Consider the following 23,737-nt stretch of genomic DNA (forward strand, 5'->3'; position numbering starts at 1 on the left):
TCTAGTGTGTGTCAACTAGCACTTCTGCCAAGACTTCTGGTGTGCTCAAATAAGTAGGACGCAGTGAACTTTGGTACCGGCTTCAGAACAAAGGAATATGAATATGGTGCATCTCATCACTAGTTATTTGTAGTCTTTGCTCTGATCTTGTGGAGAGATTGTTCTTCAGGAGTGATTCTGTATTCATTTAAACTTAAATCTTATGAGCTCTGATACTGAAAGCTAGGTACAGATTATAAAGCAAATGGAGCACATGGGGAGATCTTAGATTGACGGTTTGCTGATCTCTTCCCAATAATTAAGGTTTTAGTTTAATAAAATATATTCATCCCTCTGTCACTGCTAACCTTAAGCAGAAGGTCTGTGTCAAGACACTTTTTGGAGATGTATGTTGTGTGACTGCAGAAAATCTTTTGCTGTGTATCAGGTACAAGAGCCTTGCTGGCAAATTAGAGGAACTTCATAATGTATTTGCTTTTCAATTTACTGCTAAAGTTTCTCTGGTAATAGGGGTCAGCTGTACCTTGACCTTTCTGAGATTTGTTTACCAGTATAATAGAAGTCACTTTTATGTGCTTTGAGGAAGAGAAGTAGGCTTGGCAACTTGTGACTTTACTTGGTCATTTTGCCCCTCTTTGAACTTTGTCTACTGATGTTCCAAGTATTCCAGCCATCCACTCTAGCACAGATGTAGTTACATTCTGAAGTCGCCACATCACTGTACACCAGCCGTAAGTCTTGGAGGCCTTGCCATGTATTCATCAGTATGTTCTGGAAGCAATGTTGGCACTATATATCAAGTAATCAGGTGTTACCAAAGCAGTACAGTGTTGCTCATAGGGATCCCAACATTTTTTATTAAACCTTAAAAGTTTAATAGTTGGTTGTAACAGTAGTTAGTTTAATAGGTTGTAATACAGCATGCTGTATGGTTTTTAAAGGTTTCCTTTAAAAAGTTCTCGCATTACAGGTTCTTGCCTTTTATTCAGTTGCTGAGCCATATTTATGGAATAGACAAGGCTCCTGGTGTCTTGGACTTATAGGCACTTGAGATAGTGGTTTTAGATTGGTTCCAGCAGCAGGAGAACAGGTTTCAGAATAGAACAAAAAGGAGCAGTTTTTTCTGGAGACTGGGTTGGCATAAGCCAGAGCTAACGTTTAGAAGTCAGCCTCTCAACTTTTGTGCGTACTCAGAAAAATGGAAGTGTGGGGATATAACAGCTTAAAGTTGCTACCCTGAGTTATTTCCATTCCTGCTAATGCTTCTCTTCCTTTGGGGACCACATGGATGGTAACCTTTTGAAGATGAGAACTTGTGTACCACTGAGGAACAAGAGAACTGCCTCCTTCAAGGGCAGCCTTCTCTTTCCTTATATACATTTTATATGTATGTGCTTTTCCTCAGTATGATGCCTCATATTCAGGTGGATGATTGCTTTTATCTCTGTGCATCCAGGACTAGCTTGCAGGGGAACACACTTCTGGACCACTATCTACACAGCCCAAAACTTAAGAACTGGATCTAATGAGACTATATAATAATTTGTACAGAAAGTATGGTTTTATGGTTTTTCCAAGGCAGTAAAGCTATTTACAAAATGCCTTATGCTAGCACAATCTGGCTGATGAAATTCTAGTTGTGCTGTCTTCTGTAAGCGTCCTAGCAAACTGACATCTTAGTCACAACATCAAGCTTTCATAAGGCCCAGTAAACTTTGGATTGAAGACTGTAGAAGACAAATCTGTCCTCTGGTACCCCTATTACTATTAGTGAGGTAGCTGTTCAGTTTGTGTTTGTCTCACTGTACATGTTAGTGCAGAGCTCTGACTCTCACTGGCATTTCTAATGTAGTTCCTTGCAAAATACTGAGTATTGAATTTCCTGCCCTGTTACCTCAGCTCTGTGAAGAATATAAATATTAGTGACAAGGAGCAAACTGAGGAACACATGGAAATAAACCTATGGCTACAAGGAATCTGATCATCAAAATATTTTTCTGGATTCTGTTAATTATGAAACTGATCTGTGTAGTAAGTCTTCTCTCAGTGAAGTATACCACTGTGCAGGTATTTAAAATACCATACGCTGCCCTGACAAAAAGGCAGTATGTATTCTTCAGTTGTGCAAACAGGTAAGTTGCAAAATACCATGCATTCCTACATGATCCAACAAATGTAGAAGTGAATAATGGAAGATGCTTTATAAATATCTTTGCCATCAAGGGCAGTACAAAGTGCATGAGTGTTTACTGTATGGGAGCAAGAGTTAAACTGTTGCACGGTAGAAAATAAGTCTCTAGCATTAGGAAATCTCACTTTAACCTTATACTGAGTTAAGTGATTGTTATGAGAATCTGAAACCAGATGAAATGAGCTATGTTTGCCCCCAGCTCTCTGCTTGATCTGGCTAGTTGTAGATATCAGTCTGAGAACCTAAGCAGTGACCAAATTCCTCTTGAAACGCCTTTTTTTTCCTGGGTGCTTTTGTTCTGGACCTGCACTCTGTAGCTGGTGACCTGGATTTCTTGTTGCTTAAGTGTTGTGGAAAGCTGCTTTTTATTAGCTCAGGAAGTCCTAGAGTAGTGCTGGAGAATATCTGCTGCTTGATCAGCAGTCTCTGCCAAGTGAAAAATAATCCCAGGTATGTTTTTGCAGTCTCATTTTGGTCTGGTATAATTCCTGGTGCTAAGAATGCTTTGCAGATTTGATGCTGTTGTGCCAAATAAAGCATAGTGTTTTATGGGATAGTGATACCTGTGTATCAGTAACAGATGTAATGGCTCACAGAAACTTTTAAACCTCCTTTTTGTTACCTAATGGATATATAATCTCATATCCATTCCAGTACAGAATTTCAAAGCTGTCCGTTAGAAATTTGGATCTAAGAAATTTCATGCACCTTATCTCAGTGTTTCTGGTATTAATGTTCCTTGGGCTTGTACAAGATTATTTTGTGAAAAGTTCTGACTTCTTGTGACCATGTAGTCATGTCAAGGTAGTTGACGTTTCTGTGAACAAGGTGCCTGTATAGTCTAGTTTGGGGAGGAGAACAATCCTTGCCTCTATTTAAATTTTTAGCATTTACAATATGTTCTTTCAGACTGTTTTTGAAATTTTAGGTGTAGCCATTGCTGTTCAGCCTTTATAATAACCTTTCTTCAGAATGTCAGTGTTTGATCTGCCCACCATGCTGCCCCCACCAGCTAGGGGATACGAAGTGTCCCACGGAACCTGTTCAGTACTTTGATTGGATGCTTACATTTGTGAGAGTAGTATATAAATATGACTGGTAAGACTAATAGTCATTACTGCTATTGTTCTGCTGAATGCAAGCAAGATCTGCAGACTTTGGAACTGTTACTTCCTCTGCGGTAATGGTGGCCTAGTACTTGAACTCAACATGCTTAATGAAGATATCACCATCTCCCCTTCCTTCCTGTTAGTCAAAGACTCTGGATTTCAGCTTATTAGCAGGGACTTTTGTACTTCCCTTTTCACAGGTAGAGGTGATAAGAATGTGATGTACCCTGTCCTGGTAAATGTTGCTTTTTTTAAAGCTATTAAATTGGCAGGTGTAAGGCATGTGCTTATCTGCAGTAGAGGGACAGACATTTCAGAACAGTTTCTGTAACAGCTCTTCTTGTAGTCTTGTTAAATCTGTGTTAACAACTATGATTAATTTGTAGAGTTCCAGTTGAAATTCTGTGTGTAGGAAGAGGGGACAGAAGGGGGTGGCCTAACAAAATTCTCACAAAATTCTGACAAGAGCTACACATATTCTCCTTTCTTTCTACCTGCCTGAATACTCTCATGTCCTAACCAAAGTAACAATTCAAATATATGTATGTATAGTTGATAGTCTTTTTGTAGAAGAATGCAGATTTGATCTTTTTACTCCTTCCTGAACAGATAGAAGGCAGGTGCTCTAAAAAGTAGGCTCTTAATCTTTAGTCTTTAAAGAAAGATGTGAGTACTGACTTACAGCCAGCTTGTCTCCCAATAAAGCAATGGGTAACCCTGAGTGTGCAGACACAGAACCTGATGTTGCCAGGGAAAAAAAAATAAACTCTTAAATGCCCCTAATCAATTAAGCCCACATCCTTTAGAATGCCAGTGTTTTCTCCTGTTCTTCCTTTGCAGATTACTGACAGCTTCTGTGGACCCAAAGGGAAACAAATTTTTCCAGTGCTGCTTTTGTTCATTTTCCTTTTTCACTATATAGTCCCACACTTGTTTTGACTTTTTTAACCAGTGTCTCTGACCAGTGCTGTTTTATATTCTCATGCTCTTCAGTTCTTGTCTTAGTTGCTTTAAGCAGTCCTTTGTCCACCTGAAGTAAGAGTAAATTTCTGCAAAGCTGCAGGAGGCACAATTTTGAACACAAAGTTATAAAGTAATTTTATTTAATAAGTTATTATAAGCAGCAAAGGGTACAGAAAGAACGTGTAAATCAGCAAGTGAAGTTGGATTTTACTGCTATGATGTCAGTGAAGTGAGGGAAGCAAGGAATTCTGTACAAGTCAAGTTTTGACTGCTTTGTGATGCCAAAGGCTAGTTATGTTCTTGCCATATCTTAACATTCCCTTCCCTGAAAAAAACCCAAAAGGTACCTAAGCCATTTTAGGATGGAAGAAAACCTAAATACAGTGTTTATATTCTAGCATGTTCAGCTTGCATAATGAGTCCAATAATTGTTTAACTTGGAAAACAATAGCTTGAAATATTACTGTACTGTTAACAATAACAAACCAGTTGAAAGCCTGTGAAATTAAAATACTAGGGGTAACAAAGGACATTTGAGATGTCACACTTTGGGGACCTTTTTTTTTATTTAAGATGCCTTATATGAAATACAGTGAATATTGATAAAACATGGAATAAGCCCACAGTCAGGCCTGGCAGGATATAATGAGGTGAGGTTAAAAAGGGGTGCTGTGCTTGTATTTAGTGTTGGTAGATACTAATTAGACTACATTTTTTGTTATCTTTGTAAAATGAACACTAACACTTTTGGAGGATGCATATTTTTCAGTTTGCTTGTGTATCCTATATCTCTTCTTTCACTTTTCCATTCCCATAAGCACAATGACTGAGGTATTTTCCTTTGGCAATGCAGTTGACCTAAAGACAGAACAATAAACCAATTACTAGAGACTGTTTTGTATTGTTTATAGGCTGGCTAGTAGAAACAGTGCAACTATGTTGATGAAAGGTCTCTCCCCTGTGACCTCCCATAGAAGCAGAAATTTTATTCACCTCAAATCTACTTTGTTTACACCATAGTTAAAGTTATGGCTCCACCTTCCAAAAAGGGATATGGCACAAGCTGATACAGAAGAAATGAGATGGGGTGGTGGTGTAATCCATAAAGTTGCCTTGGAAGCATGTTCATTTATCGAGCAGAGTTAAGTACACTGGGGCTAAAACTATTGAAACAGGAGCATGCATGGATTTCTGCTCCTGCATGTGGCCCCAAACTGTGAAACGTCTGAAATTTTCTGGATTTACTTTTATGTTCTAGAAGAGTATGGTTTTATACTTCTATTAAGCCAATCCAGTAGTTGGATATTCTTGCTAGGGATGTTTCTGTTTACTAGCTGCTGCCTTTTCTACACTGGTATTCATCTAATCCTGTGGTGACCCAGTTCATAAACTGAAGCTAGTAAGAAGGTGATTACTGTTTCTGTGGTTCACCTCCATGAATTGGCTCATAATAATGTGAAATGCTAATGCAGGTGTAATGGAGAATGCCAGAATGGGAAAAGAGGCAAAAGGAGTAAGGCTGGAAGTAGTTACCTGTTAAATCACTTCAAATGTAAGAAAGGAGAGGAGCACATGAAAAAAAATTTGTACAGTGTAAAGTGCTAACTATAAGCACTGATTTTCTCACTATTTTCAGTTCTTTGCTTTCGAAGGTGGAACATAACTTTTACTGAAGTGGTCATTGCTGTCACAGCTTGCAGCTTCTGCATGTTGTGGAAAGAGAAAAAACTGTTTAATCAGTGGGAAAAGTTTGGGGAATGGAAACAGTAGGAACCTTTTTGCTAAGACTTCTGTAGTTCACTTCTGGGGAACGGGGTATGGAAATGCAGATCTATCACATTAGCAAGAAACTTGCATTCTGTTTAAGTTTTGATTTCTGAATACTGACTTCTAGGATAGTTAGATTCTTTTACCACAAAACTTAGACTGAGATCATGAATGAATCTTCTGAAGCCACTCCAGCTTTTGAAAATAGTAACTGTCTTGGAAATTGAAAACTCTGAAATGGTAGCTATTGTTAGTCAGTTGAAACTCCTCAACTGACTACATCATGAAACAAAGCAGAAGGCACCGCTTCTTCATACATTTAGAGTCAGGGACAGGAAGTTTATGAATATAATTGAATGCACATGAAATTTCTGAAAGGGTACTGTTGTCTTGATGGATGGATGTACCACTACAGTTTACCTTGTATCTTAAGCCTTGAGTTATTAATGGAATTGAAATAAGCTTGTATGGTCAGACATAGTAAGGAGCTTCTGGCGAATAAAATACTCTTTTTGCTGATTAGGTCCTTTTTATAATGGGAGATGCATTTTGTGGAACAGGAAGGGATTTTTTTGTTCTCTTCCAATGTCAGAAAGAGAAGCTTGGATTGTAAGATTGCTTCAGCTCTTCATCTGTCATGTGACTGCAGCGTTTCACTGTTTCTGTCTAGACAGAAGGCTAGGAGATAAGATTCCTCAAGCAAAATTTGTAGTTAAGTGAGAGTTCATCAGTAACACTTGAGTTTCTAAGTGTCTTCCAGACTTTTATCATCTTTCTAATGTTAGGGTAAATTTAAAGAATCCTTGGTAATCAAAGCTATGAATAGTAGAAATCCTCATTCCAGATACTAAGTTCTTAGAAAGTTGAAACTGCTTTAGAGTATGTATTAAAATGGATACTTTGCAGTAGGATAAGCCTGTGTCAGTCTGTTTCCAAAAACATCTCTCTAGAAGGTATTTTCCTTGCAGGATGAGGGTCTGTATGATTGGCATTCAAGAGATCAGGAACTTATCTTGGCTCTTAGTGCAGTCATTGCGGCTTTATCCCTAGATTATTTGCTAAAATCAGTTGAGGTATCTTAGCCCTTTATTTTAAATTCATCTTTTTGCAGTGTGACTTCTGTAGCCGTTACCCTAGTAAGGCTCAAAGCTTTTGTCTTCTAGACATGGATCTAAAGTGACAGTATTACCTGTATGCATTTATTGTAGGTCTTTTGAGCTTCTGTAATGCTTCAGGTTTTCACATGACACTTAAGAATCCTGTCCAGAAGACTAAGTAAGACACAGTTTCTTAGTGTAGGCAGTGCTTGGGGAAAATCACTTTGTTCACATGGAGCTCAATTTTCTCATCACTGAGGTTAATGTTTCAGTTTGAGTAAGAACAGTAATGCTGCTCTTCACAAACGCATTTTGATGCTGATGAGAAGTCAGGCCATCACCTCCATATAGTAATCCTGATAGCAGTTCAGGATTGCCTCAGAAGAGAGATACAATCTGCTTGTATGAGACATGTATCAGTAAAAAAAGAGGCAGATGAACATACCTGTTACAAAATGAAAGTAACACAAGCTTTCTTGTGCTGAAATTCATCTAGTCTCAGTTAAACCACATGATTCTTTCATCTGCTGTTCCTTCCATAGTGGAGTTAACTTTTTGTTGTGCAACTCTCCCATAGAAATCTTATAAATGGGAAGCGTCCCATCTGGGTTAGGTATGTGAATCTTCAGGGGATGTAATTGTATCTAAGCAGAGGAGAAAGTTTGTGAAGGTTGACACATTGGTTTGGATAGACGGTGAGGTCCCCTTTTCCCTCACATCTGCCTGCTCATGATTACTTGTAAGCATGCTCAGAAGTTGTCTGTTCAAACATGACTATGCCCTCCTTATTTTTCCATCTTTGAATAATTCCATGGTCAATAGTATCTAAATAAACTTCAGTTTATAAATCCAAATTCTTGCCCCTGTACCTGACTCTACCGAATGTGTCACCCTCATCCTTGTAGAGACCTTAGCCTGTTCCCATGGCTAATACTGTAGGACTGGGCAAAGGAAAAAACCACCATCTCATCTGGGCAGTTGGCTTTGCATGTGCATACAACTAAGCTTAATTTTTTGATCAGTGCTACAGCATGTAGTTCCCCACTGTGAACATATTTATTAAATGCTAAACATCTCAGAAATAAGACATAAGTTTGTGCACAGATTCTTGGTACCAGTGTGATTTGTCTCTATGAATTCATGATGCAAATACCTGAAACTGCTTCACAAAAGCATACTGTAACTTTTACCACTAGTTGACCAACTTACAGGGGTCTTCAAACTACAGCCCATGGGCTGGATACAGCCCCCCAGGGTCCTCAGTCCGGCCCCCGGTATTTACAGAACCCCCCGACCTGCCCCCCGGGGGTTGGGGGGGAAACCAAGCAGCCGCAGATGGCTGCCTGCCACTTCATCCGCGCGCCGGCCCCCTGGTTAAACAGTTTGAGGACCCCTGACCTAGTAGGACAGCAGCTCCTTTCTTTCTAGAACTTGTTTTTTAGGAAGCACAACTTTATATGGACCAATAAAGGAATGATTGTTCTAATAGCTGACTGTTTTATTGAGGACCATTTCTACAGTGGGTATTAACTTCAGCTGGGGTGCAATTTTTGCCTTCTAGTAGTTCATTGCTTACACTACTCAGTATTCACAACTGTCAGTCTCTGTTAAAGGACCTTCTCCTTTTCCCAAGAAAAGCTTTAAAATATTTTCTTGTTTCTGTTCTTGAAAATATTTTCCTAGACAGCCTAGTCTCTTAACTGAAGAATCTAATTTGAAAAGCAAGGCCATATGAGGGCGAGTAGTAGTACTGGAGGTCTATTTAAAGTTTACTTGGTTTAACTGAAAAGTTGTTGCTTTGAGGCAATTAATCTTTAGAGAAAAGAGCAATAGAATATTCCAGTAATTACTGTTAAAGATCCTTGATGATTTGAGCCAAAAATTTCTTTTACTATGGTAATTCCTAAACTACTAATTGGCCAAGCCCCTCTTGCTATATACTTTGAGCCAGACGGCTGTGAATGGAAAAAAAACACTAGTGGTTTGGGATAAAGAATCGGTTTTTCCATATTTTCAAATTCAGAATACTTTAGAATTAAGGGAGAGATAAAAAGCAGCAGTAAAATGTATTATCTGTTGCCACTATGTTATAGCTGGAAAATAAGTGTTAAGATCTCTGTTCAAATTTGTTTCAAAAGGCTGTTGCTTGCTTTTCAACTTTCTCAAAAAATAATGTCATTTAAGAATTGAGGCAGGCAGTTGGGTGTTTTCAAATTCAGTAATTCCTGTAAAGCCCTACATGTCTGTTCACCACCTTGCTGCTTGTCTGTTAAGTGCTCCAGGCACACAGTGTTTTAACATCAACAGTTACGACTGCTTGTGATGCATCTGTAATTGCTGTTGGTCAGGCTGGCAGGAGGAGTAGTAGTACTCGGTAATACCAGTTCCATTACAGTATCTTTTTCTGTAATCCTACATCCATCTTGCTTCCCCTGAGAATTATCACTCTGATATCTGATGGAAAGTGAGGGGAATAGAACTCTAATCAGCAGTGAAGTGGGTGACTGGTATGCATATAGTAGTCTTGACTGGCAGATTGTTTCCTTGTTTCTTGGTAGATGGAGCCCTAACTTTGCTGTTGCTGGGTAGAAGGGAAGAAGACTGTAACAATTAGAGTGAATAACTTTGATGTACAGATACATACAATCCGGAACACTGTTCAGAGGACTGATTCTGTCATGACACATAAAATTCTAGCCCTTGTATCACTAACAGTGTCGCTGTTCTTGTTCCGTTTTTTCCCCAGCCTTAGTTCCCATCTTTTAATTCAAATTTGGTAGATGTATAACTCTGGCTTTAGATTGTGCTGCCTGGAACTGCCCTGTGATTGCCATAGACCTGTTGACACTGTCTCCTTTGTGCAGGTTCAATTAAGCTTGTGTTAGATGTGTAAAATATAGTGTTGGCTTGTATTTAATTATTTACCATTGAAAAAAATCATTAAATTTTACAGTATTCACATGAGTTGATATTTGGGTGCATTTTCACATGCATAGCCTGTATATACTGTACTTTCTGTAAAGTTGCTTTTCTTTTCCCCTTTTTCTCTGCCAAAAGGATTCTGATACACCACCTTGCACAGCTCCTAATGTTTACCAGTTCAGTCTGCAAGCACCGACTCAGCTTATGGCCAGTTTACCACCTGCATTGCCTATGCCAAGTGGTAAACCCCAATCTGCGCCTACGAGAACCTTGATAATGGCCACCAGTAATCAGGTATGAGCCAATGAAATGGAGCGACTTTTTCATGAGACAGTGATCAAATCAGAAGCGTAGATCATATACGCTGTGCTGTAGTCTGAAAACCTCTGAAGAGACCCTTCATGTAGCATGTGCTAAACTTCATGTAATCGTAAAAAGTATTTATCTGCCATGTCAGAAGCGTGGGGAGAAGAATGGGTGGGAAAGGGTGAGTTGTTTGCAATGTATTTCTGAATATAGGAGCCCTTCCACAGCACAATGGCACCTAAGAATAAGTTGGAGGGAGTCAGATGTCTGACTCCTTAAGCTGTATTTGAGACTTCTGCTGCCAAACCAGTGGGATATTTGCAGATCTTCAGGGTATTTAGGTTCCTGTTCTTAAAACAGAAACTTCATGTAGGTGGTGTATCTGTAAACTAGTTTTTTAATCTGAAGAAACAGATCTGTCTAGGCTTGTTTGTCTCGCTATTGAATTATTAGAACAAATCTGACTTGTAACTTTCTGTAATACATTTTAAAGACAGATAACAGAAAATTGATTGTGTACAAGAATTTTTACCAAATTATTAAATGTGTACTTAAATGGGCTGGGAAGTGAATGTGCAGAGATTTACTCAACTAGCCTGAAGTATTTTAGCTAATGTATCCATTATAGTACAAAGGGAAGAAAAATTCTCAGTTTTTCTTAATAGCCTCAGTGCCTCTCTCTGTAGGAAAACATTCCCTCAATCTTGATTATTAAAACTATTAGTCAAAACAGCTGACTCGCATGAGCTTTAATGCAAGTTGTAGGTTGTCTTTTGACACCTAATTTTAGGTGAGGTCCTTGCAATATTTTCCTCTTTCTCTCAGTCCTATCACAGTTCTTGGGAGTCTAGGTCCAGGATATTTTCAGCTTAGTGACCTTGTCTTTTTTTTTTTTTTTTTGATTCAGCACTTTCTTGACACTTTGGACATGACACAAGATATATTTGCTTCAGTTTCTGCTTTGAGATTGTTCAAGTTTTTTGCAGAATCGTAAAATAGTTGAGGTTGGAAGGAGTCTCTGGAAGTCACCTAGTCCAAGCTACCTGCCCAAAACAGGGTCAGGTACAGCAGGTTGTTTGAGGCCTTCTCCTGTCAGGGTTTTGAGGAGACTCACCAGCAGCTCTGGGCAACTTGTTCCAGTAATTTTTTTTTTCTTAAATTTAAATGGTGTTTTCTGTATTTCAACTTATAACCATTGCTGTTTGTCCTTTTGCTGGGCATCAGCGAGGAGAGTCTGGCTCCACATTCTTTACACCCTCTCATTAGTCAGACACATCAATAAGATCCTTCCTGAGTGCTCCTATTTCTGTCATAGTGTCCCGGTATGCAAATGTTTCAGTCCCTTATCTATCTTCATGGGCCTTCATTGGACTCGATTCTGTATGTCCATGTCTCTCTAGTACTGGGGAGCCCAGACTTGGGCCCAGCACTCCGTGTGTGGCCTCGCCAGTGCTGACTCGAGGGGAAATGCTCACCTCCCTTGACCTGCTGGAGATACACTTCCTAATGTAGCCCTGGATGCTGTTGGCCTTCGCTGATGTAACGGCACATTGCTGGCTCATGTTCAACTTGTCTGCTGGTAATCCCTGGTCATTTTATGCCAAGTTGCTTTCCAGCTGGTTAGTGCCCAGTGTGTACCGGTGTATGGGATTATTCCTTCCCAAGGGCAGGGGTTAGCATTTCCCTTTTCCAAACTTCATGAGACTCCTGTGAGCCCATTTCTCCAGCTGGACAAAGTTCCTCTTTATTGCAGCACAACCATCTTTATGTATCAGCCATTCTTTCCAGGTTTTTATCATCTGCAACTGGGGGAGAGTGACCCTTGGCACATCATCCAGGTCATTAACAAAGATGTTAACTAGTATTAGCCCTAGTGTATATCTTGGGATATACCACTAGCTGCTGACCTCCAGCTGGACTTTGTGCTCCTGATCAAAATACTTTGAGCCTAGTGTGTAAGGGAGTATTTCTCAATTCAGCTTGAGAGTTTGATTTTTATGTCTAGAGAAGGTAACTGCCACTTACTACAGAATTAAAAAAAAATAATCAGGTAGTGCTTTGTACATTGAAACTTTCTGATTAATAATGAAGACATTTTATCTGGACAGCATTTTCAATGTTCAGTAGTATCAGCATTGAGTTAGGGCACGTTTATAGCTTGATGCTCAAATTCTTTGTACATGCTATACCGGTGCTTGTTTTAGGCATGTCACTGAAATGTTTTTCACCCTCGGGTTTTGTTTTTTGTTTTTTTGTTTTTTTTCACTCAGACCAGACTACTTTCCTTTCTCATACCACAAGTGTTCCCCGGTTTCCTTGCAGGCAGGTTAGCATAGAAGGGGGACCATCTTTGAAAGCTGTTAGCACATGCTCTTCCCAGCTACCTCTGCAATCCTCAGTTATCTACCAAGCCCCAGTTGTATTCTGAGGTATGCCTTTTGTTTTAACCTTCTAAATGATCACACAGATTCCACTCTCATGCTGTCCTTCCCTACTGCTGAATTTTACGTAGGCAAAACCAGCTTATCTATTAGTGACAAGCTAACAGAACAGTATACTGCAATTTTAGTGTCTGCACCTGAGTATTCACATGCTAGTTTACAGTCAAACTTTTGAATTTTGCTTAAAATAAGACTGGAAAGCTATTTTAAAGTTAAACTTCATCTAAAATACAAACTTTGTCTAGTTTATTCTTTTCCTTAACAACTCTGCTTTTCTGAAGAGGTGCCCTGGAGCTTAACTGCATCAGAATTGCACCAAAAAAAAATCCAGTTTTGAGGCATGCAGTTGTTAGTACAAAACAAGTTGGCATCTAGAGTTTTTGCCTCAGTTGTGAAGAGGCAATGTGTTGCATGATTTTTGGATCTCTGTTGGAATTTTGAATCTTGGGAAACAACTGTTTTGTAGCACTTTTTCTGGCTTCCTGTTACTTGGCTCTCCTTTGCAATACTTGTTAACTGTTCTTTTAGTAGTTTGTGTGATAACTTAAGTTTTAAAATTGGGAAATTTTCTGTGGCTTTTGCTTGACAAAGATTGATTTCACATCAGAGGAACTTTTTGCTATCTGCAGTTCAGAAATGGGATGATGTTTTTTTCTGCATTGAATTTAGCAAAAGCTTATGTATTGTGAAGAGGAAGTGTTCTTTTTTGATAAGGATTAGGACCAAGTCAGAAGCAGGAAATGAAATCATTCTACTCCGAATAGTGTAAATGTCTTTTTTTAATTTGCAACTTTCTGGAGCATGACTGAGCTAGGTTGATGACTTTGCTTTTGCAGTTGACGCGATGCAGCTCCAGACAGTGCTAGTTTATTACTTTTAATGAGAACATTTTACTAGCTCAGAGGACTCCTATTCTGATAGACTTGAACATGTGCAAGCCTTGATCTTAACAGCAAGTGTTCTTTCCTATTCAAAAAGTCTTTGAAAGGGATTCATTTGTCTGAATGGTACCTTCAGCCTCTTCCCTGGCAACTTTCTCTGTTGGGTTTTGGCTTGGAAGCCGAACACCTAGGTGTCCAGTACTACCCTCAAAAGCAGGAGGTGCCAATGTCAAGAGCACTAACTCCTCTGAACAACTTGCAGCCTTCTAAGCAACTTCTGTGCCACTAGAGTTTCCTGATACTTCCTTTTTTGAAACAGCTTTGGTGTAATTACAGATTCTGTTTTCATACTGCATAATCAATTGGAGAATTTCCATGTTAGTTCAGGGACTAATCCTGACATGGGTCTGTGTGCTTTTTGGGACAATGATCAGAATTTTTCCATGGTAATCATTCTTCTACTTTGCTGACAAGCAGTTTGAAATTTTACTTGGCAGAGCATCACAGTTTACGAAGCAGTGCTGCCCACTGGAATAAGCAGAAAAACAGATGCTGGGGTGTGTGTCCAGAAGAATGGACAGGGTGGAAATTGCTTGCTGACTTCCCATGGAGAAGGAAGGAGTACTTTCCTTGATGTTTTAGGATGAAATAAGTTCAGTTCCTTCTTGAATTGCTGGTCACTCAGTCACCAGTGAAGACAGAAGAAATTTCATGTTGCTTAGGCCAGAAGAACTCTTTTCTTTTAAAGTTGCAGTCTTTTCCCCAGATGTATCTAAAAGTATCTAAAGCCAGTAAGCACCAGTCCTTCTGTGCTGGCTTCCAGTGGGTCTAAGAAAACCTCCGCTGAAGACCTTTTGGATGAGTGCTGTCTGATTGTGAATATGGTCATCGAAAATTAGTGTTCGCTGTCTCAATTGTGAAGCACAGGAGATGATTAGGTAATGAAACCTTAATGTCAGTGCTGAAATACCACAGTCCAAATGACTCTTAGAAGAACTTACAGTAGTAATTTCTCAGATTCTTTTGTGTTTGGCCATATAAGGCCAGATGTTTAAACTTACAAACTGTTTGTTTATATTGCTTTAGAGGCATTTCACTGGCTAAAATACTTTGCTTCAAAGTTTGTTGTTAAACAGAACAATTATTGATGGTGTTGCTTTGCCTCACTAGTAATGCTGATGCAGCTAGTATCTCTAGAATGATTCCTGCAAGGTTAGCAGTATTGGAAGCAGAAATAATATTGGTCAGGGGCTTGAGTCAAAAATCTTGTGGTTTTTTTTTTTACGTGAGTGCAAGTAGTTAAGTGTAGTTTACTTCAATGAAAGATACTTTTGTAAAGATATATTTTAATTCATGTCAAGGCTGAGCTCTAGTCCACTTTACCGAAAATTTCTGAGAATGCAAGTGTTGTAAACTAGCCAGATGTGCAGATATGCTAAATTCCCTTAGTATAGTGTGATGCTTCAGAGCTTTTAGTTTTAACTTCAGTGTAAAAGTGACCCAACTAATTTCTTCAGTGGCATTATTATTAAGCTGTTTAGGTACTGAAGGTTTCTTCAGTCGACCAAATTGCGTGTTTCTTACATTTTATTTAGAGTGCTCTCCTTTAGGGTGCAATACTTTCTTTGGTGCCCATGCATTTTCTCAGGCAAAGGAAGGAGGATAGTACTGTCTACTTTGGAAACAGTTTTGATTCTAAATGTCAGGCTCCCTTCTTCTGTGTATGACAAAACACTTGGTGTGTTTTTTATTTAATATATGCGAAATTTAGAAAAGATAATATTTTACTTTCCTAAAGGATGGAGAAAAGGAAAAACTGCACCAGAGTTTCAGAAGCTGGTCAGCTGAAAACAGTACTCAAGATACCTTTTTGTCTTAAACTGTCATATATTTGTATGGACATTCTTTGTAGTGATACCCTTCTGTGTATGGAAACTGAGTCAGTTTGACTAGACCTTGGATAAACTTAATATGACTCTGTTTACAATAGAAGGTTGGATTAAATGATCTCCAGAGGTCTCCATATGAAAGTCCAGCCTCCATATAAACATCCAGGTCTCTAGAGATCTCTATATAAACATCCAGCCTAGATGTTTATATGACTGTATGAAAGTCTCTGGCTACCTTGATGTTTGCTTCCTGAGTGCTTTTTGAGTTGCAGGAAAGGCACAAAGTCTAAACAGTCATTTCTAGGAACATAAATAAACCTACCATAAATAAAAAAGGCTTATGGAAATGTCTGTAATTAGAAGTAATTAAAAGAAGTAATACCTGATTTTTGTTTGCATAGTATACCTTTATCTTCCAGTGTCACTGTAATCAGATTGTTGCTCCCAAACTGAGATTGATTTGAATATTCATATATGCATGTCCTCTACTGACTTTTTCACATGTACTGTATTGGTATCAGCTCATCATTTGGAAATCGTTTTGGGTCTGCTTACTGTAATAATACCTTTTTATTCCAAATAAAAAGGTGAGAAATCTTAGTAAGGTGAGATTTTTCTTTAAGGTCTAAAATTGTCAGCTTTATGCTAGAGAAGCTATTATCTCTTGTTCTCTCTAACGACAAGTACGCAGATAACACTCCATGGCCCATGTCACAACACTAGCAAAGTTGCCTTCTGGTAATGTTGTCTTGACTCTCGCCCCTCATTTTTGAAACTTGACTGGTGACAAGATCAAAAAGGGTATTTATTTTGTGTGTCATATTCTACTTTCTTTACCATAAGGTAGTTCAAAATACGTTCAGATTATGATGGTAGTCTCTACTGTCAGTCACTCATTCTGGGGCCTAGGCACTCATCTCAAACACTAGTTTATTGTTGAACTAGTCATACTAATAGTTGCCTAATCTGTTGTTAAAGGTGAAGAGAACCAAAAGCTTCCTTTTGTTACAGGCTACTGGCAGAGCTACCACACAAAGTAAAATAAGATATGAAAGCCCAATATGCTCCCTTGTGTCTTGAGTCTTTCAGTTCTCGAGGGTTAGAAGATAAGAAACAACTGAAACTTTTCTTTCTTTTGAGCTCCTTCTAGTCTCCATGTTGACTTTTTTCTTTGCTGCTCTCACAGCTGGTTGCATAAATGCTGTTTTCTCCTTTTAATAGGAGCAGAAATGGGGTTTGGGCCATATTATAAAATCTGTTCAGGACTCAAGATCTTGTCAGTTCTAGTTGGAAGCAGCCAGTAGGTCCAAACGAGGGGCCCAAAAGGAGTGGATGTGTCTTTGACCCAAAGCACTGTGAATATCATACTTCCCCAGATTGCCAGTCCTAAGCAACTTGAGTAAGAATTTATTTTTGTTTTGCTGTACTTCAGCTTAGAAATCTAAACCACTTAACAAATCTTGCCAGCCTAAGAGTACGTACAGGTAGCTGGTGCAAACATCTTGTAGAATCCTGTCAGCTAAGTAATAAGGCTAGGCTGAACCATTGCCTAATACTTGATTTATTGCTTGCACAGTAATGACTAAGATATTGGCCAGGTCATTGCCTGTTGTTTCTCTGCAAAACAGTGAATTTATTTTCTAAAGAACAAGAAGCTAAATTTTACTTACATGCATTTTGTGGTATATTTCTGGATGTTATTTTTCTCAAAATGGGAAAGTGAACATAATCCTTTAAAGAAGGGTTCTTTGTAGGTTTTTGTGCTGCAAGCCTAAAATAAAGAATTTGGAAATACGATGAGAAATTGAAAAGAACTTTGTGAATGTGAAATTTTTGAAGATGTGTATTAAGTTATTTAAGGGGATAATTAAAATGTTACTGGTGCATTACAGTTCTTCTGGATACAACTAACACTTTTACGTGGAATGATTTTGAAGTGTACAAATTGGATTATAATTCCAATCAACTGCAGGCTAGATTCAGTCATGGCCAGTAATCCTGTAGTCTTAACAACATAGTAAATATGTGATCTTTTTAAACTCTTATGCCTTTTCTAAACTTTTCCTTTAGCTTTGTAGTTTATATCTACAGCACTCAAAACTAACTGGTTAGAATCTCGCTTCTTCTAAAGCTGAGTACTGATACCTCATTTTCATTGCTAACATCCCTAAAGTAAGGGGAAAAAAAGCAGAGAAGTGTTAACAGGCAAAAAAACCCCAAACAGCAAAACGTTCAGAAACCCTGTTTATGTTTAGACTTCCCCCCATGTTACTTCTGTTATTTCAAAGTGTAGGTGATTTGGTTTTGGCTATAAATTTTCTTTCTTTTTGAATAATGATAGTCTTTGAATGTCAGTTTTGTATAGTAAATTTGCCAGTATTTAAGAATAAAAGTTTGATTTCCTTGGCAAATAATTACTTGGTATTTCAGTTTCTACCAGATTTCTATTGTTTGGGGTAAAGGCCAGGAACATTTTCTTAATTTTCTGTTAAAATGTGGAAACTGTTTTAGCATGGTATGTGGTAAAGAATTCCAGTGCACCCCTCTTCCCCAGCTTGTCTTACATGCAATGTTTTAGGTTTTTTCTCCAGACATAGCAGCTTTTACTTGCAGAGGATCAAATTCAACAGACTTGTCAAAAAAAGCCCAAACCACAAAAACTGAAAACCAAATCTGTTCTGTCATTCAGTTGTTGAATCAATAGTCCTATGATGGGAGGTTATTCTATCAAGAGAAATAGATCTCAGGAAGTTAAAACATCTAAACTAAAGGTTTGTCTGTTATTTCACAGCTGAAGAGCTTTATTCAGTCTTTATCTGATCTCTCTGCAGCTACCACCTGCTTACAGACATGCCATTTCTCAGTGATTATGGGAGTCCTGAGCATGTGAATATCCAGAATTGTGTGGACAAGACAAAGCTGTTTGATACACAGCCTTTTGGGATTTCCAAAAGATAGGAAGTAGATTTTTTTAGCAAATATTCTGAAAGAAACTAAGTGAAAGGTGTGTGTCCTCTTGTAAACAATTAAGTAGTTAGAAGATGAGAGGCAAAGATTTGATTTTTGTATTAAGTGGAGTTTACCAGGAAAGCCCTGCAGGAGTTTGTACTGCATCTCATGCTGCCTAACATCTGAAAGGCTATGGATGAGGTGTGGCGAGGTTTGCTTGTGGTGTTAAGCTCCTTAAGGGCCAAATGAAAAGGGGTGCAGAAGGACCTTGCAGGAGGGAGAGAAGTACTTCAAACTTCGTGGAGAGTGGTAGGCCCTGGGCTGACAGTTTCTTACAAAGATGAGATCTTGATTTTTTTTTTTTCAGAAAACTGCTTTGATAACTTTCTTGATTTCCTACTGAGAATTTGAGTGTCAAACCAAATTTCAGACACTATTAGGAATAAAGAGCAGAAATGAAAACATCATGTAAAAATCAATGTACATCTGCCATCATGACCAGTGAGTACAGTTTTGCCTTCTACATCAGAAGGTTATGGAAGAGTAGGGAAAGATGGGTAAGAGTGGTTGAACGTATGGAATTGAATCTGTTTGAAGAATGAATGATTCTTTAACCTGGAGTAAAAAATGAGGAGGTACATGATCTAGGTCTGTGTAGTCATCATCAGTACATGGAAGAGAGAGCAGAATGACTAAGAAATTAATTCAAGAACTGAAAAATCGTCAGATAGTAGTTCAAATTAAACATGGTGCTCATTTAAGTGGTGAAATGCCATAGTGCAGGATGCTTAAAGCTTATGGTTTCAAAAATCTGAACAAACTAGCAGATAATATCTAGTTGAGAACTAGTAAATATAAAGTCATCGTCTCTGACTTAAGAGGTCCCCGAGTCAACTTCCTTAAGCACCTTCAAATGTTCAAATTCTGATCTGATAGTTTGACAGTCTTTTATCTTGATGGCCTAAAAACCAATGCAGAATGCTTCATGACAAGCTAGGGGTCGCTTTCTGGTTACCTTATTAATCATTCTTTGGAAGTTTGATTGCCTTTTGAACAATCTGGAGATATGACTTCTTTTAGGATACAGGTAGATAGACTTGTCATACTTGCTGTGCTGCTTGTCTGATCTTGTGGTGACCTGCCTTCCTGCCTCCAATAAATTTTAGCTGGATCCTCAAAGTGAAGACGAATTTGCCAGATTTTTCACATTTCCAGCTGATGAGGATAGGCTTGCTGAGACTTTGTATGCTCTCTGGTCAGACTTGGTTTTGGTTGTACAGTAGCTAAACTAAAGTTTTGCGCTCTTTTTTTTCAGCATGTAGTTGAGGGTGACTGGTGAACTGGCTGTTTCTAGCGTTTTGACTGTTGAAGGATCACTTTTAGTATTTCCACATAATTTAATGTGGATGCTTCATTGTCTGATTATATAATTGAGTCAGATGTACACTTACTGAACTAGAAAACTTCCCACAAGAATGTGGCAAGAGATGGTATGTTTGCTTGACGGACCACTTGTCAGAAGAGTTGCATGTTGAAGGTTGATTAGGTTGCTGTAGGATGCCCTTTACAAATTAAAGAATAGTTTAAGATTTTTTTTATCACCCTGTAGTTAACTTTAATTACTCCACAATACTAGTCTTCACCAGTTTGATTTTATGTATGCTCAGTGTCTCTTCTACTTGCAATTTGCCAGTAAAATACTGCTTATGGAATTATACCTTAACTGTTTGTTTTCGTGTAAACAATTGTAACGATGTCTTGATGTTCTCATTTCTTTCTACTCCAAACTTGTTTGGAAATAGAGGTTACTAAAGTAGCTGCAGATACTTCATGTTCTAAGCAGTTGCCTCAGATATTAACTTTGTGTTGTTCCTTTTTTACCACTTATGTTAGACAAATGATGTATTAACTTTTATTAAAGGCAGTCAGTTGTCTGTAAAGTTATTGCTGTCAGACATCAGAAAAGGTTGCTTGCATTGAAAGTATCAGTATTTGGGAAGTCTTTCAGTTTCATCTTTTGTAACTCTTGCACCTATTTTAAGTACACACATGTTAAACCAACTTCCTGTATGCCTTTAGTATTTTATGGTGTGGTAGATTTACTCAGCCTGTCACTATGACTTTTGGGCAGTTTGTGTTCCAAGTTGTTGGAGATTGCCCCACAAAGTGTCACGCTGTGTTCTTGATAATTTGTTTTGTATTGGTCTGGATGTGAGGTGTGGTATAAAAGCTGTGTAGATTTATAATCAGACCGGTAGGATTTACAAGCTCCTTGTAAGCCGTAGCTAGTTTATCTGTAGCTGAGTGAGATCATGGGCAGAGCAGATTTGTGCTTTGTATGTATCAACTCATATGATCATGCCCTTGCATTATCCGTGACGTTTCTGAAACTCTTACGGAGTATCTCACTTGGTCATGTTCTTGGTAAGATCCTCTAAAACTGACATGACTGTCACAACAATTTCATTTGCAGGACACTCCAGAAAACACTTCTTAAACTGTTAGTGCCATTGGACTTGCACAGCTAAAATCAGACAAGCATGAGAAGACCAGTTGTTTCAAGCAGTGTTCTGTGGAAATGACTTGTATGTTGAAGAAATGCGATTAGTAATGTGTGCTTTGTTTCAGCTGTTTGTATGCCTAAACTGAGTGCTTATTTTCTGTTTTCTAGCAGCACAGTGGAATGAAGTTTTCCATGAAAGGAGCTCATAACCAAGGCAATGGCTACAGCCCTGTCAGCAGTGGAGGCATGAGGCAAGCAGTTGGTAACAGAGGACACCACCAGTACAATCGTAATATATGGAGAAGAAAAAAACACAGAGACAGTTTGCCTATTAGTCTGAGCAGATAATGGCAGATGCCAAAATGACCTTCCCTGTTCAGACAAACTGAGTGAGTGCCACTCAACTTGAGGGATGGAGACCAGCGTCCAGCACATCGTTTTATTGGTGTTGCCAAATATCTGCAGCTGACTTCTTTGCATGTTTCTTTGTGTGGTGGTTCAGTCCATCTTCAAGAAGTAGTTGTGCTTATCTGTGAAGCCTTATTAAATGTGGAAGTTTGTTTTCTGCCTTCCCACAATGGTTCATACAGTGCCGAAGCAGCTCTGACAATAGAACTGCAAGGACATTTACAAATGCTGTGGCTTTTTTGCTGTGGCTACATCTGTTCCTTTGTGGGTTCTGTTTTCTTTTATTTTAGAAGTGAAGGAAACTTCAGCCCCTTGGAATTCTTTTTTTTTCTTTGCAGCAAATCAGGTTGGGAATTCATAAAAATAAATTTGCTGCTCTCCTGTTTTTGTTTCAAAGTTCAGAATTTTTTGCTCTGTAAATATTGGAAGTATAATTTGTGCAATAACTTGGAATTTTTAATTTAATTTCATATTGTCACATAAGTTATATTTAAGGGGAAGAGGTTTTTTAATTTACAGATCCTTTCCCAGGTTGCATTGTCTAAGTTGGGTTCATAGTTTTGGCAGGTTGTCTGAGCAGTGTTACAAACATGACATTTGGTAATATTTGAGGCTTCTTGATTCACAATGAAAGTGCGATTTGGCTTACGGTTTTAAGAAGGTATTAAGCTCCAAAGCATTTTGACCCTGTGTTTTTTAGCTCATTGTCTGGCCTCTTATCAGTCGTCTTGCTCTGACCAATGAGTTTTAATTTTATTCCTTTAACTAGACAAATCCAGCATTTGTAGTACCAGAAATAAAACTTTTGAGAGGGAGGGGAAAAAGGTTGGTTCAAGTCCTGATGTGAAATTAAAAAGCTGTGAACTACATGCTTTGATGCATTTTAGTAATGTAACCTGTTAATGTTTGGGTTCAAACAACATTATTAAACAGAGGTACCCGGCTTAAGGAATGTGGAGAAAGGAAATATGTTGATTCCATTAAGGAATCTGTATAGCAGTATGCATTAGTTCTGTTAAGAGCAAATATATAAAAAGTACTTCAGCTGCTCTAAGCATTGAGAAGTATCTTTTAATGTATTGCAGGAGAGCACAGCCCAGTGTTGTACACAGTATGAGTGGCTGGCACTTAATTTACAGATGCATACAGGTATACTATGCAAGTGTGTATTGCCATGACAAACACTGTCTTTAACTTTTTGAAAAATGTACATCCTGCCTAACCCTGAGTTTTTAAAGCACCACAGTTGTCCTGGGAGTAGGTCACATCTCATGCCCTCTGACTTCCCATTTTTTTTAATGACAGTTCTTAAGCTGTATAGAAAATTACAGATCAGTTCTATAAATCCACTGGCAGAGAAAGCTGAAGAATCCTGTTAACAGGACATCTATACTGTGTACAGATATAGAAGGTTTTAAAACTGGTATCTGAATATTAAAATGAGGTCTCAAGCATGAAGCTTTTTAATATGCTGTATGCCTTTGAAGCAGAAGTAGTTAATGTTATTACTGAATCTGTTAAACACAGGTCCTTGAGGGGAGAGAGGGCAACATTCCAAAGTAGAGTAGTGCATATCTGTTTGCAAAAAGTTTGTCTTTATGCTCCAGACTCATCACAATTTAAAAAAAAAAAGTTTTAAAAATTGTGAGCTGATTCATAAATAATATCTAAGGGCTGTTACATGAGCCTGTACTGCTTAGTCTTCACACACTAGCAATATTGAGCATAACTACATTAAAGAGCCTTCAAAGGCTTTAGTTGGTGTCTTATACTAGCGTCCATTTTGAAGCAAAACTCATTTGAAAAGTGGTATCATGTAACACTTCAGTCATGGTGAACCAAATAAATTGGCCTGGCTATCACTGTGGTTATGTGCTACAGGTTTAAAAAAAAAAATCAAGTTTAAAGTTTTTTGTGTGGACAACTATGTGGAAGCTAAAATTGACATATTTTTATGTAAAGTTTTCTATTCTTTGATTTTTAATAAACTTTGGAGACCAGTCACTCTTCTGTACGTTTTTATGGGAGATTTAATGGCTGAAGTAATACTTGTCCTTAACCCATTATTTGATGTAGATTTTGAACATCTGCTTTAAATTGTTCATGCTGAACACCTTCAGAATGAGCTTGGAAGGTGGATGGATGCTCTCCTCAGACGTTTGTGATGTGTTTATAAGGGGAGTAATGAACATGGCTGTTGGTTTCGTAGTTGTGGATTTGATCCCTTGATAATGAGAGAAAAAAGGAGCTGGAGGTAGTTCCCAACAATATTCTTAAGAGGCGAATGACTTTCTGATCCCTTGGGATACCT

General features: G+C 38.3%; 1 protein-coding gene across 4 annotated transcripts in view; it reads left to right on the top strand.

Annotated features, from left to right (window-relative positions):
• Positions 1–23,430, top strand: part of TENT4A (terminal nucleotidyltransferase 4A) — a 61,029-nt gene extending 37,599 nt beyond the window's left edge. The window contains exons 11-12 of one of the 4 annotated variants that reach the window (XM_014276150.3): positions 10,185–10,343; positions 21,190–23,430. In XM_014276150.3, coding sequence (XP_014131625.2) covers positions 10,185–10,343; positions 21,190–21,366 — 336 coding nt within the window. In that variant the 3' untranslated portion in view covers positions 21,367–23,430. Of the gene's footprint in view, positions 1–10,184; positions 10,344–21,186 lie in introns of all 4 variants that reach the window. The other 3 variants (XM_005434475.4, XM_014276151.3, XM_005434476.4) reach the window with 3 other exon arrangements.
• Positions 23,431–23,737: the final 307 nt, after the last annotated feature.

Source organism: Falco cherrug, chromosome 3 (assembly GCF_023634085.1).
Source record: "Falco cherrug isolate bFalChe1 chromosome 3, bFalChe1.pri, whole genome shotgun sequence".
In the NCBI taxonomy this organism is placed as follows: domain Eukaryota; kingdom Metazoa; phylum Chordata; class Aves; order Falconiformes; family Falconidae; genus Falco; species Falco cherrug.